The following is an 18,002-nucleotide window of genomic DNA, read 5'->3' as shown; positions in this document are numbered from 1 at the left end:
ACCGCTTGCTCTAGGGATCTCCACTGTCCACCATCATCAGACACCACCTGTGTCCCCATTAGGTCCTGTGTTAACCACTTAAGGCCACACCTTGATGCTCGAGACATTAGGGTTTGGCTGTGAAAATACTACCAGAGAAGTCAAAGCAAGGGCCAGAGTGTCCATCGCTAAGCGCTGGCCATGGTTCTTATCCATTCTGTAGTTCACTTCCCACCCCTCCTGCAGAATGTGAATACCTGGACCCACCCCATCCTCTTACCCTACACCCTACACCTCTAGCCAACCTACCTGCCTTCAAAGCAACCAACAGACCCACCCAGAAGAAGTCAGGGGTTGCACAAGGCACTTCTGCAAGCAGTTGCTAATTCTAGTGCGGGTCTATTTCAAGCCCAGGAGGAGGAAGGAAAGCAGCTGGGGTTGTGGGTGGTGTCAAGCAACAGGGAGGGTGGCTGAGAGGTGACAGGAAGATCCAGCATGGGCAAACCCACAGCTGAGTTAGAAGGAACCAAGAACCCACTTTCTCCAGGAGAGGAGTATACAGGCATCGTCTAAAACAGCCAGTTCCAGTAGAAAAGGAGCCCAGAGAGGATGAGGAGCTTTGTTTTCTGCCGCTATTGTTTCCTGTTCTCTATCTCTTTCATCCTCCTGACAGCCCTGTGACCAGGCTTTGGATATGAAGGATGAGAGACTGAGACTCAAGGAAATGAGGGCACTAGTCTAATCCCAGCGTGGTGGCACATTCCTTTAATCCCAGCATTCAGGAGGCAGAAGCAGGTGGGTCTCTGTGAGCCCAAGGCCAGCCTGGTCTACATAGTGAGTTCCAGGACAGCCAGGGCTGCACAGATCCCCAAACAAGACAGCAACATAAAAGCCCTGGAGTCTCACCACAGGCTGCTCAAAACTGCCTGTAGCTCCTCACACACAAGCAGGGAGGATCCAGCACCCTCTTCTGACCTCCGCGGGCTCCCGGCACACTTGTGGTACACAGCATACATACCGACAAAACCCTCACACATATAAAAATAAAATAAAAATAGGTAAAGTAGCAGAATGGGCCTGTAAACCCAGAACACAGACATGCTTGGCTCTGGGCTGTGTCTTCCCTCCAGTCAATCCAGGATTCCACAAAGAAATGTGTCTTACAGGTTTTCCAAGGAAATGAAGAGATTCCCCACACACACACCAGGAAAATGATCTTCTAATCAAAGACATTTGAGGGCTGGGTGTGGTGATGTGGATCTATAATTCTAACACTTAGGAGACAGGCTTCCTAGCAGACGGGAAGATCATAAATTTGAGTCCAGCCTGGGCTACAGAGTGGGGAGGGTCCTGTGTGAAAGATTTCAATGGCTGGGGACCTAGCTCAATGGTCAGGCATTTGCTTAGCATCGACATAGTATTCTCTATAAAAGATTGATCAGAGGACCCTGAGAAAAAAAGGAAAGAAGGAAGGTAGGAAGGGAGGAAGGGAGGGAGGGACAGGAAAGACAGAAGGAAGAAAAGCAGGCAAGCAGGCCACCAGAGCCCAATCCAGGCCAACAAATGAGAACTTGAACTGTAGAACTGACTTTAGAAGGAAGCACAGAGAGCTGGTGACCGAGCCTGGGGCAATGAGAGAACCCACCATAATCTCACCTCCTTTCTCCGACTCAAACTTTCTCTGATAATAGGAAAGAAAAACACAACAGCCACAGAAATAAAGGCAGTGGCTCCCTAACTGTGACCCTCCCAGTTCCGCATCCGAAAGGTAGAGGCATCACAATTGCTGTTTTTATTTCATTATTTTCTTCTACACTTGTGCACATCACACTGTCAATCAAAACTGAGGGCTCAGCACATGGTTTCCTCAGCATGAGCCCATTTCACAGAGCAGAGGAGAGAAGTGACTTTTCCAAGGTCTCCTAGCCTGTAACCTGTCCCCACCAAAGCCTGTTTACTGTATTCTGTCTGGGGATCTTCCAGCGTCAAGATGAGCCCATCTAGAATATATACAGAGCAGAGACTGGGAGACCTCATTCACCCCATCCCTGTTCCTCTCTCTCATTCTCAGCCCCATCTTCTGGGTCCCTAGTGAGGGCCGGCTGCCACAGTGCAATGCAGGGCCAGGTGGGCACCAGTTTAATAAGTCCCTTGCTTCTGACAAAGCAGGCCATCTGCAGCAAAGCGCTCCCTCCCAGATACAGCTCCCTCCCTCCAGAGTGTGCATCGGTGATTATTTGTCTGGACATGTAATCGCTATGGCAATAAAAGAGAGAATCGCTGAGATTAATGGCCACATGCAGCAGTTAGGATATCTGGTAATAAGAGGTAAAACAAGCCCTTCTGGCATCCAGAGGTGCTTCTGGGAGCCCAGTCCTCTGGCACCCCTTACCCCAGTTAGTGAAATTATTATAAGAAACAAAATATAATTGTTGCTGGTTATTCTTTTCTCTTTTAAAAAAAAAACTTTTCTTCATGCTGTTTTTAATCCAAAAGAAAGCATTTTATAATAGGACAAGAAGGATTTTTATCCTGAAACTCCAGGTGGGTTTGAGACCCTCTGATGAGTTATGGATAGCAATTAGTGACCTGGGGTCTGTCTGAGTCACCCACCAAGCAACCACAGTGACGGTAGCAAGCTGATCTCAAAGCTCCAGGGCTATTTTGGAGGTGCTCTGTGAAGACAAGATACCTATGGACTTCCATCGGCCTCAGCTTTCTCATCAATAAGATTAAAAGGTTGACAGTTCCTCTCACCTGACCTTGAAGGGCCTGACAAGACATGGCACTTGCAGAAATGTCTGCAGTCAGCTGAAGGCTGGACTCTGGAAGTGGCTGTTTTGAATGTAAAACCCCAGATATCTGCTACCAGAGTTTAGATACATCACCCCACTTCACCAAGGTGGGAACGGACGAGGAGAGGCAAAGCTATGGAGCTGATTGGTGTCGAGATGAGATTCTCAGGAACCCCTCACAGTGCCACTACGAGCCCCCTGCCCTGGGCTCAGAGTTGTATTGGCAGAAGAAACAGCGGCATTGAAACACTCCAAAGCAACCTGCCTTGACAGTCACCTCCCTCTCAGAGCCCTGGTTTCTGGGAGCCTGCCAGGAACATCCTTCTCAGAAAAGACAGTGATAAACACTACAGCAGTGTTTCTTGACCTGCCAATTGTGTGAAACCATACTTATATCATGATTTGTAACCGTAGCAACATTACAGTTGTGAAGTAGTGAGGAGACCAAGGGTAACAGTGTTAGAAAAGTTGAGAACCACTGCATTGGATGAAGGCATGGAGACCATGTGAACCTAGAGCCTGGTGGCCTTGGCAGTAGATACCATGGGTAGACAGCCTTCTCCCACCCCTCCTGAGGGACCAAAGCTATAGAAAATTTCAGTGGATAGCACAGGCCTAGTGGACAGGAAGGCACAGCCGAAAGCAGGTATCTCAAGCAAGAAGAAGCAGCCTCCGTGCATGACCACACTGGCCTAGGCTGGGACAGGGGTTCCCAGGCAGCAGTGATGGCAGAAAAAAGGCCCCACACCCAGCCCTTCCCCCATAGCAGGCGGCATCAGACCCTGGCATGACCCGTAGCATCCAGTATAGCCACTGGCTAATGCTAGCCAGTCTGTGAAGCTGGAGCCACTGCTGAAGACCTCTTTTCCAGGGACTAGTGGCTTCCTCCCAGGACCAGGACATCCCCACAGACCTCAGTGACCATTCTGGGGACCCCTTGCTCACCCCATGCCCTGTACTCTCTACGGGATTTTAGACAGGGGTGTCCTTGGTGTCCGGCATCCTGTGCTTCAGAAGATAATCTACCCAGCCCAAAACAGGGGACAAAGGGACATGTTGACCTCCACTCCTCTCCATTCTCTCTCTCTCTCTCTCTCTCTCTCTCTCTCTCTCTCTTTCTCTCTCTCTCAGAAAATAAAAGTGATGTAGCTAAAAGGTGAACCAGGAGACCTTGTCTCAAAAATAAAACATAAAAGGGCCAGGGTTATAGCATAGTGGTAGAGTTGTCTCCCTAGTGTATACAAAGCCATAGGTTCAAATCCCGATTACTGCACAGGGATGGGAGGGAGAAAAGAATGGAGGGAGAGAGGGAGGAAGGAAAGACTTGAACGTTTCTCTTTCCCTCCTTTCAGTCATAAGCATCATGCCAGGCTCAGTTTGGGGCCCTGGGAGCCTCCCTCTGCTTCCTGTGTGCAGACTATGGTTCCTTTTCCTTTCTAGCTCATTCTTTTCATCTATAAAACACTGCAGGCCAAGGCTGTTCCAACAGAAACACCCCCACAACCAGCCCCAGAGAGAATCAAGAGCCTTCCACCCCCACAGCCCCCGTGGCTAACATGATGGCCAGGCTGGCCTTCATTCCAGATCTCCTCAGCATCCCTGAGCACCTTAGCCCTTCCTGTCTGTGACATGAGTGTCTGTGGTCTGTTGCGTCCTCGTGATGACCTGTGCTGCCTGTTGTTTGTTGAAATTCTCTGTTGTGTAGGTAAAATGCAGGATGGCAGTGCCGACAGCAGCCAGAGCAAAGGTAACTGCAGCCGTGGGGCTAGAGTCACACAGAGATAGGGATATACCGGGGCCAGAGGCAGATGCACCCACACCTGTGGGGAGCTCTGGCAGCTTTTGGGGTGCAGCCATGATTCTCATAATACTGGGTAAGACAAAGAGGTGTCATAGTGAGGTAGAGGATGTACCAGGGTCAGCATCTCCCAAACCCACCTATCAGCTGGGGTCTGGAAGTTGGCTCTTAGAGTCTATTACAGGTAGAGGGTTGGCTGGCCTCTGGTCAAAAGAACCATGGGTCCTTCTGTCCATGTCACAATGACAAGGATCCCTTAACCAGAGATGGGGGCTTAGCACTTGTGCCTGGGACACCTTACTTTCTTTTAAAGCCTTGTTTCGTGTCCTTTCTGTGATTAACTCCCTAGCAACCCAACAAGTCGGCCTCAAGAATGCCCAGGGGAGCCCTTCTCTTTCAATCTGATTGTGAGAGGGCCAAGGGCCCATTTCGGGTGGGGTCGTGGTTCAGCCCTGTCCTGCTGGGAATCTAGGGTAGAGCCCTTTCCTATAAAAATCCCAAACATATCTCTCATCCCAGGTCCCAGGGACTACTGGGACCCAGACACTGCAGCTGGAAGGGGTGGGTCCAACCCGAGGCTTCTTTGCTGGCCATGCAGGTCCCAGATGGGGCATGGGCATTTCTACTGGGCAGGCAGGGTGGGTGCTAAGCATCCCCGCCTCTAGGCTAACCTGCATGTGTGTGTCTGTGTGCACATGCATGCTCTGCCCCTACAGCCAAGCAGCAGGATGGGGCAGCTGCTATGGAAATGCAGCCTCTGAAGAGTGCGGAGGGCGGTGATGCAGATGACAAGAAGAAAGCCAACATGCACAAGAAAGAGAAGTCGGTGCTTCAGGGCAAGCTCACCAAGCTGGCTGTGCAGATAGGCAAGGCGGGTGAGTTCACAGCAAGGACCTCCCTTCTGACCCCTGCCCCGTTCTGCCCTCTGTCTTCTCACAAGTAAAAGAAGAACCTTGATTCCAGCAGTCCTGGTGGCCTGCCCTGCTCTGGATATAAGAAGCCTGGCTCTGCAAATAGACTGCCACAGACCCAGCCCTGAGGATTTGAGCTGGCGGCTTTCCCCAGTTCCAAGTCCCTGTCTCTGTAACTGGGGATATTTTTTGTCACATTATGGCAGGTCGCTTTGAGAATTAAAGACGACCATTTAGACAGGGGACTTAGCCTGTGGCTCATATAGTGGGAGACATATCCTGTACAGCCTATAGTTCCAGACGGCCAAGACTTTATCCCGAGGACAGCGGAGAAATGTGGAAGGGGTAACAGCAAGAGAAAGCCAGAATGGATTTGGACTTGATAATGCCCACGCTAGCTATGGTGCAGAAGGAAGGGTGAAGGGGTTGGGGCAGAGCCAGACGCCCATGCAGAAGGACTTATCTGAGCTCCAGCGAGCAGCCCAGGCTTCCCAACTGAGACATTAGCTGCAGGTGATAGCTGTGGCAGTCTCCGGGCCCAGGGAGCCAAGCCCAGCTGCAAGGTGAGCCCCAGTTCTGCAGCACAGCCTTGACCTCCCCTTGCACCGAGGATATATGAAAGGCAAGACCTCCCACCTGGCTACCGAGGCCTCTGTGACTGTCTCCATTTCTAATTAAAGACAGCGCAGCAGGGGACAGCTGCAAATTATAGGCTCAGTGGTCTATATTTAAACCTGGTGACAGCTCTCTGGGCTGCCGGGAGCTTGGCTCCCGCCTCTGCGGCTGTCAGGCGGGATAGAGCCAGGCTCTGATGCTCACAGCTGGAGCCAGGGTGGGGAGATAGGGGCCCAGGGATTTCCCCCTCCCTGCTGTTGCTGGCACAGGCAAGTGACTCCACAGTAGCATGCGGTACTGAGGGACCAGGAAACTAAGTGATGACAGCCTCTTGGCCTCTGAGGATCTCAGTCCCCTCTCCACCCTGCCAGAGATAAAGTTCACAGGCATCCTGGGCTCCCAGCCTTCCACTGCCTTCCTCTGGGGCTGATTTATGGATGGGCAACTCCAAGCTGAGTCTGCAGCTCAGATCTGGCAGGAGGGACCCCAAGAACCAAGTGTATGTCTTGAGCTGCAGCATGGCCTTAGCAAGTCATTCCCCCTGTCTGAGTCCCTGTTCCCTCATCCAAAAATATCTGTTCCCTCCATCTGGGACACTCTCCCCAAGAACAACATACATGCCTGAAGCCTTTTCTAATATCACCTCCTCTAAGATGACACCCTGGCCATGCTAGCTACAGCAGCCACTCTTAGTAGCCACATCTTCCTGTCACTTTTCCTCACGGCATCAGTCTGTGTCTGTAGTGGTGGCACACACACGCTTCCTGGGTAGGGTGTCTGTCTTTGTTATTGCAGATCCCTGTGTCCTAAATGAGGATGTACCATGCACCTGCCATGTCGCAGGCTCTCAAAGGTGCTTGTTCGGTGAATGAGTAAAACATTCCGCCTTACCTCTTTATTCTGTGACAGCTGTATAAAGGTGGCTCTTGACATACTCACGTGTTCCCTAGCCACATGTTTTTAGTGTGGCTGAGTATCATGGGGACAGACACCATATTTCCACGTGAGCGTTTCAGAACCCCAGAAAGGAACACTTCTCCCTATGCCTCATCATCCAGAAGAGGCAACTAAGGCTCCCTGCGAATCAAAGCAAAGCTCCTGGCCACAAAGCAAGGAAGAGCAGCTAGCAGATTAGCCGAGGTCTACCCAAGAGGCCTCCAGAAGCAGTTTAGTGAACATCTCACACTCCCCCTGGAAGCCCTCTGAGCAGGTGTCCCCATGTCACAGGCCTGGTGATGTCGGCCATCACGGTGATCATCCTGGTGCTCTACTTCACCGTGGACACCTTCGTGGTCAACAAGAAGCCGTGGCTGACGGAGTGCACACCGGTCTACGTGCAGTACTTCGTCAAGTTCTTCATCATTGGTGTGACGGTGCTGGTGGTCGCTGTGCCCGAGGGCCTCCCTCTGGCTGTCACCATCTCACTGGCCTATTCCGTGAAGGTAAGAGAGGGGAAGAGCAGAGTTAGGTGCCTGAGGCAGTCCCAGCTGGGGCCAACAGGGAAGTAGGGAGGGCATGGTGCTAGTACTTGTAGATGGGCTACCAAGTGTGAGATTGCATTTGGAGAGAGGATTCGGGCAAGTGCCCCAGATTCAGACACCTTCAGAAGCGTAATGCAAACCAAGAGTGAGGCCCTGGCCACATAGGAGATCTCATTATTTAGACCCAGAAAGCCTGGCTTTATGGGGCTGCAACCTGGGCTGGCCAGACCTTCAGCATTTTTCTCAAAAAGAAGCCAGAAATCTATACCTATCATAAACTGTCTCCTAGATCCGTATTGACAACTCAGACTTACAAAATAAAATGGCACTGGAGTACGACTCGGTGACAGATCACTTAACTGGCAAGCCCGAGGCCACAGTACTGCAACTGTCAAATGGAGACGTCACTGTGCAAGCCAGAACACAACCCCATCCCAACCAAACCCAGCAGGTCGTGGCCTAAGGTGCAGAATGCATGAGCAAAACCACACAGGGAGCTGCTACCCTTCAGGCAGGGGTTGCTGAAAACACAGGAGGATTTGTGAGCCGTTAGATGATGAACCACCTGGATGCTTGCTGTCCGAGTGGAAATCTAAGACCATCCCTAAGCACCATGTACCTGCTGAAGCAGTGGCCATCAGAGAGCACATGTGCTACAAACCCAGCCCAGGGTACCACTACCAGATTGTCCTACCTGCTCACGTTCTTCCTTTTCCCTTGGGGTTTCCCATCCTCTTTCCCAGGGTCCCAACACCAAGATATCACGGAGATGGCTTTTGGCAACTTAGCCAGGGGGCAAGACGAGTGTCAGTTTCCAAGCCAGAATTTGGACGGTGCCCTGTGGTGTAATTTCATATAGAGAGTGATCTCCCACCAGGGCCGGCAAGTGGCAGTTCGGTGTAAGGGATACAGTGCTTATCAGTTCCTTCTCTCACAGTGCTCAAAGGAACCCCCTCCCATAAATCAAAGCCCAGACAGGTCAGAACACAGTGCTCCTTGAGGGCCCAGGGCCTGCCTGGTGAGGATAGTTCCTACACGACCATGAGGAGGGCCCCATTGACCGAGCTCAGGGTCTCTGTGAAGCTTGGCAAAGCCTGTTTGGGGACATCACGAGCCGACAGTTTTAAGCCTGAGAATCTTCTGAAGTTTTTATCTCTGGCACCTTTGGTCATCTCGGGTCACATGACTGGCAAAACCACATGAACACAGTAGTGGGCGCATAGGTGCATCAGTTCCTCTCAGCAGGAATACCACGCAGTCCAGACGTGTCATTTTAAATGCCCCATGACTGACTTTTCATAAAGAAGGCCGGAGAACTGTCTCCATGCTTGCTGTGTAAGTGTGAAAACCCAAGGTCAGATCCTAGCATCCACATAAAGGTCAGGCCTGGAAACATGTACCTGTCACCACAGTGCTGTGACCCCAGTTTAGAGGGGGACCCACACAGGCAGATCCTGAAAGCTGGCCAGCCAATCTAGCTGGCATGGCAAGCTCTAGGTTCAGTGAGAGACCCTGTCTCAAAAATAAGGCAGAAAAGGCACCCGATGTTAATCTCTAGCCTCCACTGCCACCAGTATGGGCAGCTATAACCGTACATAGGAGTGGAGTATAAAATGTGACTGGGGGACACTATTACTGATGCCAAGAAGTGCATGCTGACAGGAGCCTGATATCGCTATCTGCCGAGAGACTCTGCCAGAGCATAACAAATACAGAGGCGAACGCTAGCAGCCAATCATTGAACTGAGAACATGGTACCCATTGGAGGAGTTAGAGAAAGAATTGAAGGAGCTGAAGGGGTTTGCAACATAAGAACAACAATACCAACCAACCAGAGTTCCCAGGGACTAGACCATCACCCAAAGAATACACATGGGTAGACCATGGCTCCAGCTGCATATATGTAGCAGAGGATGGCCTTTTTGGGCACCAAAGGGAAGAGAAGCCCTTGGTCCTGCCAAGGCTGGACCCCCCTCCCACTAACCCAGTGTAGGGGAATGTCAGGGCAGGGAGGCAGGAAGGGGTGGCTGGTTGGGTAGGGGAAAGGAGATAACATTTGAAATGTAAATAAAAAATATCCAATACAAAATGTGACTGGGGATATAGCTCAGTGGTAGGAGCGATTCCCTAGCATGCAGGAGCCTCTGGATTTGCTCCTCAACACCACATAAACTAGGTATGGAAATACACAAACTGTGATCCCAATACTTGTGAAGTGGGGAAGGAAGATTAGAAATTCAAGGTCATCTTCATCTATGCAGTAAGTTCAAGGTCAGGCTGAAATACCTGAGACCTTGTCTCAAAAACAGGTACCACTCTGAAGGAACATCAACAATCTAACATGTAATCAACACAATGTTACCTTTGGTTATCTGTTTGATAAAGTCTTCGAAATCTAGCATCTCTTACCCACTTTGGACCACACTTTAAGTGTCCCCCATCACCCAGCAGTTACCATGCTGGACAGTCCTGATGAGAGATTTTTGTGCGTTTTGTTTTAGATTTTGTTTTGTTTGTCATAGAGGTATACTGTGCAGCCCAGGCTGACCTTGAATTTAACAACAATCCTCCTGCCTCTCTGTCTCCCAAGGTCTGGGCTGTGTCACCACACCTAGCTTCCAAAAAGAGGTCAATGCTCCTTCAGTAGGGAAGGTGGACTGGTGTGTGGAATGAGCCAGACTGCCAGGTTAGACTGAGCGGGTAGGTTAGGGGGAGGAGCTGGTAGGTTAAGGGGTGGGGCTGGTAGGCTAGGGGGAGGAGCTGGTAGGTTAGGGGGAGGGGCTGGTAGGTTGGGGGAGGAGTTGGTAGGTTAGGGGGAGGGGCTGGTAGGTTGGGGAGGAGTTGGTAGGTTAGGGGGAGGGGCTGATAGGTTAGGGGGAGCTACTAGGTTAGGTAGAGCTGTTAGGTTAGGCAAAGCTGGGCTCAAACTCCAGTCTTCACTCTCACCACACATGTGATCTTGCTCAGTTCACTTTCCCTGGAATTCGTCAATTGCAAAGTGAATTTCCAGGCTCCTCCCAAGTGTCATGGGATCCTTATAGAGCAATACCAGAAAATAGACTGAGAAGCTTGTTGCAAACTCAGATTGCCATTGATCAGACACTCACTGTACACTTACAGGAGCTACTATGGGAAGATACAAGAAAGGAAACACAGTAGCTTTTTATCCTACATTTCAGTTATAGTAACATAGGCGTCTGTTTAAATGGTCCAATTGTACTCTTTTAACCTTGAAACAGAGGATTACTCTGGGGGACAAGGAAACCAAATCCATAGGCACACTTGATTTTGTCTCTGGGGACAAACTCTCCTGTGACATGGGGTCAGCACATCAGCAGGACCTGCCTTAGAATGATGTCACTTTCATTTCTTGTGGGAGAATCTAGGAGACACTAGGATTATAGAACTGGTCAGAAAGAAAGGTGCACTGAAGGGAATGAATGTTAATCGGTCCAGTAGGATAGTACTACAAATTTAAAAAGAAAAGGATGTTGATAAATGAGATGTGCATTTTCTTTTGTATTACATGCAGTGTATGCATGTGTGTGCATACACGCATGATTAATTGGGGGTTACAGAGTTGGCTCTGTGGTAAGAGTGTTTGTTGTGTAAGCCTGAGGACCCAAGTTCAGACTCTCAGTGCCCATGTAAACAGCTGTGTGTGGCCATGTATGGCCGTGTATGCCTGTACCCACTATCCCACCCCATACTTATAGCAGGCAGACTAGAAGGTGACTGGAGTTTTCTGGCCAAAAAAGCAGAGAGCTCTACGGTTCAGGGAGACTCTGTCTCAAGTGTATAAAGCAGAGAACCACAGAGGAGGCTCCTTTGACCATCTCACACATACACAGGTGACACCACACACACACACACTCCAACTCACACACAAACATGGTTTTATTATGCACTCTATTCCAGAAAAGGTGATTTATAGACTGGAATAAGTCAGTAAGATTTTCAACGCTATCACCTAGCAATAATGCCATTATTGTTTTCATATTTTTCAGATATTTTCCTGTATCTGTAAGCCCATATATGTCCTAAATGTATCTACTTAGGGTGAAATTGGTGGGTTTCTTGGCAGGCAGCAAGAAAGCATTTGAGAAATTCAGAACCAAATGAGTGGCCATTTACAGTGAGCTAGGAATAATTAGGGTAGCCCAGCCTTATCCTTTTAAATCCTGTCTGTTATTTCTTCCATAAAGCATGTAGGTGAGGGGCTGGGGATTTAGCTCAGTGGTAGAGCGCTTACCTAGGAAGCGCAAGGCCCTGGGTTCGGTCCCCAACTCAAAAAAAAAAAAAAAAAAAAGAATGTAGGTGAAGAGGCTGGAGAGATGGCTCAGAGGTTAAGAGCACTTGCTGTGCTCCCAGGGTGTTCAGCTTCAGCTCCCCGTGGTAGTTTACAATTGTCTGTAACTCCAGTCCCAGGAGTTCTGATGCCCTCTTCTGACCTCTGTGGACATTGGTCATATATGTGGTGCAGGCAAAATCTTCATACACATAAACTAGATAAGTCTTTAAAAATGGTTTGTTTTTATGAATACAGAGGAAGCCAGATGTGGCTGAGCACACCTGTAATTTCAGCTCTTAAGACAGGAGGATTGTGAGTTCAAGGTCATCCTTGGCTGTCCAGGTCAACCTGTGCAGCATGAGACCCTGTTCCCAAAATAGAAAACGAGTGGCTTGTGTGGTGAAAATTAATAGATTCAGCTATCACATTTTAAATGGTCCAAGTGATTAATAAAAAGGAGGCCCACGCATGAGGCTAAATAAACCCAGAGTTCATTTGCCCATGCAGGTTAAGAGGAGGCTAAGACAGGAATTCTCTCTCTCTCTCTCTCTCTCTCTCTCTCTCTCTCTCTCTCTCTCTCTCTCTCTCTCCTCCCCGGCTTCCCTCTCACTTATCCACTCTCTAGAAAATGATGAAGGACAACAACCTGGTCCGTCACCTGGACGCCTGTGAGACCATGGGTAACGCCACAGCCATCTGCTCAGACAAGACAGGCACGCTGACCACCAACCGCATGACCGTGGTGCAGGCCTATGTCGGTGATGTCCACTACAAGGAGATCCCTGATCCCAGCTCCATCAATGCCAAGACGTTGGAGCTGCTGGTCAACGCCATTGCCATCAACAGCGCCTACACCACCAAGATCCTCGTAAGTAGACATGGGACGTCCTCCATAGCAGACAGAGTACCTGGGTCAGCTGCTTGTTCCGAGAGGCTCACAAAATAGGCAGCTCAACTCTTAATCTTCTACTACAGTGGCTGCAATGTTTGTGCAACCAAAAGAAACTGTTGCTGCTGCTGCTGTTGTTGTTGTTGTTTATTGGTGATTGTTGTAATTTAGATATCTATTTTTAAATCCTGCCATTGACCCCCTCAAAAAACACACACACACATGCACGCACATACACACACACACACACACACACACACACACACACACACACACACACACACGATTTTAAAAACAAATAGATACATTTTTTGAGACATGATTTCAGTATGTAGCCCTGGCCTGGGACTCAGAAATCCTCCTGTCTCCGCCTCCCGAGTGCTAGGTTTAAAGGCATGCACTACCACATCCTGCCATAATTGGTTAGCTTTTGCCTCATATCTACTTCAATTCAGAGTCAACTCAGAGCTCTGATCATCTATATAGAGTCTGTACTCTGTGTGAATAGACTCCAGGCTCCCATTGATTTCATCAATGCTGGCTCAGACTGGGAAGATGGGCAGGTAGAGCAGTTGCCTTGCAAGTACAAGGACCTGAGTTCAATACTCAGACACACTTTGAAAAAGCCAGGTATATGGGCCAGTGAAGTGGCTCATTGAGTTAAAGGAGCTTGCCGCCAAGCCCAATCAGCATGTTCACCCTCCTGTACTCTTACAGTAATGAGAGAGCAGACTCTAAACATTAACTCCTGACATCCACATGTGGGCCATGGCATAAGTGGGCTGGATGTGGGGAACACACCTATAATCCCAGCACTGGTGTGTCCCTGGGACTCAGTGGCCAGCCAGCCTAGCTTTCTGATCAAGCTCCAGTGAGAGATGCCATCTCGAAAAGCATGCTGGAAGACTCCTGAGGAAAACACCTGATGTCATCTGGCTGTCAACATATGTATGTGTATTTGCACAATCTGCCTGCACACACACACACACACACACACACACACACACACACACTCACCACACCACATATACCATATACACACACCACACACCACATACATACACATACTCACACATACACACTCACCACACCACATATACCATATACACACACCACACACCACACACATACATACACATACCAATGCACAAACACAAAAACGCATGCATCAGAGCCTGGGCCCTAAGACTCCTTTCAAGCCAAGTTTAGCCACTTGTCCTCAGTAGTCCAGCTAAAGACCAACTAAAAGAGAAGGGTCACATTAGGAAGAAAAAAGAGGTCTAGAAACTTCCCGGCATGCTCACCTTCAGGGTTCTGACATGGGGTTCATATTTAAAGGACGGGGGGTGTGCACAAGTAAACAGCCCTGCAGTGAGTTGCATGGACATTGAAGAGCTGCTGGCTTCATTTCTTATCCTTACATCCTAACAATGCAGATAAACAGCCATTTCTTAGTGTTTACCCTGCACTAGGTCTCAGCCATCAAGAGATGAGCTGAAGTGGGGCCTTCACAGGTTCTACTGTGCCATTTTATCCGAGGGAAATGAGCATCTGTGGACTTTAGTGGGAGATCTCGACCCTGTGGTAGACACTGAGCATTGAAGCTGAGCCTCATCCCCCCTCTCCTGGCCTTCCTCAAGCCTCTCAGTTCAGGTGGACATCTGTCCTGATAGGGAAGGATTTAGGCTAGTTCAGCTCTGCCCTGCGTGTCACCTCCTCTGCCGGGCTAGTCAGGGCTAGTCAGAAAGGCAACAGGGCTCTGAGAGAACAGAAGCTGTGAGGGACTCTGGAGCTGGGCTAAGATCTGCCGCTATGGTATTTTGTCATATTGTATTGATCAGAGTATGTATATCAGGAGATTACTCTGAGTGGGGTAGCCAATGCCACTCTCATAGAGATGTGCTAGGAAAAGCCAGGGTTCAGAGAGAGGAATCAGGGTAACCATTTTCACAAGGTGTGTGTCTCAGAGGATGCTGTTATTGCTGGTTACAGAAACATCCCCCTGAATGAGATGTCACCCCCTGTTACAGCTAACTGACCTGTGCCATGATCCCCGCTTGGTTGAGAAGCACTGGTGGCCTCTTGGTAATTAACCAGACTTCTCTCATCCAGATGTTCTCTGCTGCTCAGCTGTAGGGTATTTCTGTGCAGCTGAGAAACCCTTCAGATGCACTGGAAACCTGACCTCCCCTCCTGTCCCTGAGGGGCACATCAGCACGGCTCAGGAGGAGCCACCAGAAGTGCTCTGTTATTGAAGAGTCTGAGAGTCAGTGGCAGTAACCAGGGCTGGTGAAGGGAGAAGGAGGCAGCTTCTGCACCCCCACCAGCTGAGCAGCCATCCCTGACACGCTGGGGCTATAGACTAAGGGAAACAAAGTGACAACAGTTGAGGGGAGAGGGGTAAGTCAGAGAACATGTGTAATAGAACACGGAGATGGGAGGGTATACCAAAAATGACAATTCTTATCTCCTTTCCCCCAATTCAGAAGCAAGGGAGATCAGTGATGCTTTATTCTGTTCCCAGTGCAGAATAATGAAACACTGTTGATGATTTTGTCCTGCAGATTTGGCAGAGAGGAGCAGCAGTCCCAGAGCAGGGTGGTGGAGGGTGGCCACGTTGGGCTTGGAGTAAGATACTAGTCAGAGGGAGTTTGGGGATCTGTCTAGAAGATTGCAGGAAAGCGTCCGGCTCCAGTGATGAATCCCCATGGAGCTCGATGCAGAGGCTGGAGGAGACTCTGGTGGTGTCTTCAGATAAGATGGGCTGCTGTGTGTAGGTGGCATCAAGGTCAGAGGTCAACAGTCTACCCAGGGTGAAGGTGCAGCTGCTGAGGCTGGGGAAGAAGCCATGTTAGCTAGGCTAGGCCAGAGTCTACATACTGACAGCCTCCTTACAAGCCAGGTTTGCCCACGCATCCTCAGTAGTCCAATCAAAGACAAGCTTAATAGAGGAAAGCAGAAGGGGGAGGTTCGTTCAATATGGCCATATTGGGAAGAGGAACAAAAGGAGACCCACTCCTACCCCAAACCCTGACATGAGCTTTGTTTAAAAAGAAGGCAAGGGGTATTCATAGTTAGGCAGCCCTCGTCAGGGTGTCATTCCCCACCAGCACCCCCCATCACCGATCCATCATTGTCTGGGCTCCAGTCAGAACGTTATGAGATCTTCTTCAGAAAACTACACCACCTCACCCACTCCCTAGCCCCCACCCCAGGCTAGCAATGGGCTTCAGCTGTTTTCTTCTCACAGTCTAAGAGTCCCAGGGAAATTTCCAGTTTCTTAACATCTTTCAATAGTCTCATAAGCCAAAGGGAGGGACATGTGTGCCTTTAGAACAAAGGTTCTCTACCTATGGTTCACAATGCCTTTGGGGACTGAAGGACAAAGGTCGTATATCAGGTAGCCTGCATATCAGATACTTACATTACAATTGATAACAGTAGCAAAATTGCAATTATGAAGTCTTAATAAAAATAGTGTTATGTTTGGAGTCACCACAGCATGAGAACTGTATTAAAGGACACAGCATTAGGAAGGTTGGGGAGAGCTACTTTAGAATGTCTTCAGACTTGCCAGGATCTGGGGCACTCGGTTTGTAACACGTCAGAAGGACACATACCTCTTAAGCATCAGGTTCCCTTGCTATGTCACAAAGCTTGGCACCCAACGACCCCTGTGCCTCTTTCTGGCTCTTTCCAAAACAATGCTCTCTGTGCATACAGTTCTCTTTGCCATAAGCCAACAACATCCATTAGCTTAGGAGCTAATGGTATAAGTGGGTAGGGGTTAATATGGCTGATCTGGCCTGGCTTCAAATCCCTCCCTAACTGTGTAAATGAAAAAAGTTACTCAACTTCTCTGTTCCTCGGTTCCTCAGGGGGGAATTGGATTGTGGTAGGCAGCGGGTTTGTGAGTGGCAGGTGCCAGCTCAGGGCCTGGCATATGGTTGGCATGTGGTAGAATTGCTGTCTTGATTCATCAGTGAATCACCTTGCTAAGAAGACTCCACTGGTAATAAAGCAGAGGCTGAGAAACAATCAGGCACTGGGCATTGCTCTAGTCAGGAAAGGGGTCTTTCCCAAAGCCTGACAGGCAGCTAGAGGCAAAGCCAGGCCCTAAAGATACCTGCTCCATCAGAAGGCCCAAATCAGAAGACTCAACCAACATACCCCAACCCCCTGTGCTGGGCTTGGAAAGGCCTGGAGTCCAGAGAGTCAGCTTCACACCCGGGCCCTTCTATCCACATAAGACTAAGGGTATCTTGGGAGTTCTTTTCCTGGTCCAGGTGAACCCCAAGAAGAGATAGAAGTCCATTGTCTTCACTGGTTTCCATTGCTGTGATAAAACACTATGACCTTGGGAAGGAAAGGGTTTATTCAGCTTACACTTCTGGGTAACAGTCCACCACTGAAGGAAGCCAAGGCAGGAACTGATGCAGGGGCCATGGAGAAGTGCCCCTCACTGGCTTGCTCATCTTGCTTTCTTATATTACCCAGGACCACCAACCCAAGGGTGGCTCCACCCACCATGTGCTGGGCCTTCCCACATTAATCATTAAGAAAGTGCACTACATACATGCCTGTAGGCCAACTTTATGAAGGCATTTGAAATTTCATAGAAATTGAAAGTCCCTCTTCCCAAGCATACATACCTTTAAATCCAGCCCTCGGAAGGCAGAAGCAGATGGATCTCTGAGTTCAAGGGTAGCCTGGTCTACAGAGCTTGTTCCAGGACAGCCAGAGCTACACAGAGAAACCCAGTCTCTTAAACACGAGAACAAAGACATGAAAAGTTTCTCTTCTCAAATGACACTGCGCATGTCAAGTTAAAACTACCCAGCACATCTACCTGCAAGCCAAGGCTGGTACTCCAAACTGAAGGACAGGCTGAAACATGCAAAAGAAAATAACAGGAAAGATCCAGTTTCTTTCCACTGGGACTGGGACTAAAGCGTGGCCAAGGACACAGGGCTCTGGCCAGGGCATGACTCCTACATGCCGTTTAACCCTCTGTGTGAAAAGCTGTTCTGTGTCCGTGATGTCTCCTGAGGGCTGTGTGCTCCTCGACAGTGAGCAGCAATTAAGTTACCTCTGGGCCACTGGAATAGACGTCTGAGAAATACTAGAAGGGGGTAGAGTAAATGACTTCATAAGTAAATAAATGTGTGGTCAGTGTGGTGAAGGAGAGAGAGGGAGGGAGAAAGTGATGCTATGGGTAGGGATGGATGGAAGATTGTGGGTGG

The 18,002-nt window shown here is 49.4% G+C and overlaps 1 protein-coding gene across 18 annotated transcripts in view; it reads left to right on the top strand.

The window, feature by feature from the left end:
- The window catches only part of Atp2b2 (ATPase plasma membrane Ca2+ transporting 2), a 313,371-nt gene that overhangs the window by 254,174 nt on the left and 41,195 nt on the right, over positions 1-18,002 (top strand). For 11 of the 18 annotated variants that reach the window (XR_015685259.1, XM_087655831.1, XM_087655833.1 and 8 more), the window contains 4 exons: positions 4,480-4,521; positions 5,289-5,447; positions 7,326-7,540; positions 12,496-12,738. Coding sequence is in view for 16 of the 18 variants with exons in the window: in XM_087655831.1 (XP_087511957.1) it covers positions 4,480-4,521; positions 5,289-5,447; positions 7,326-7,540; positions 12,496-12,738 (659 nt within the window). In the remaining 2 variants the exon portion in view is untranslated. 18 annotated transcript variants of the gene reach the window in all.

The sequence above is a fragment of the Rattus norvegicus genome, chromosome 4 (assembly GCF_021556685.1).
Source record: "Rattus norvegicus strain SHRSP/BbbUtx chromosome 4, alternate assembly SHRSP_T2T, whole genome shotgun sequence".
Lineage (NCBI taxonomy): Eukaryota > Metazoa > Chordata > Mammalia > Rodentia > Muridae > Rattus > Rattus norvegicus.
This window is presented reverse-complemented; position numbering and strand designations above follow the sequence as displayed.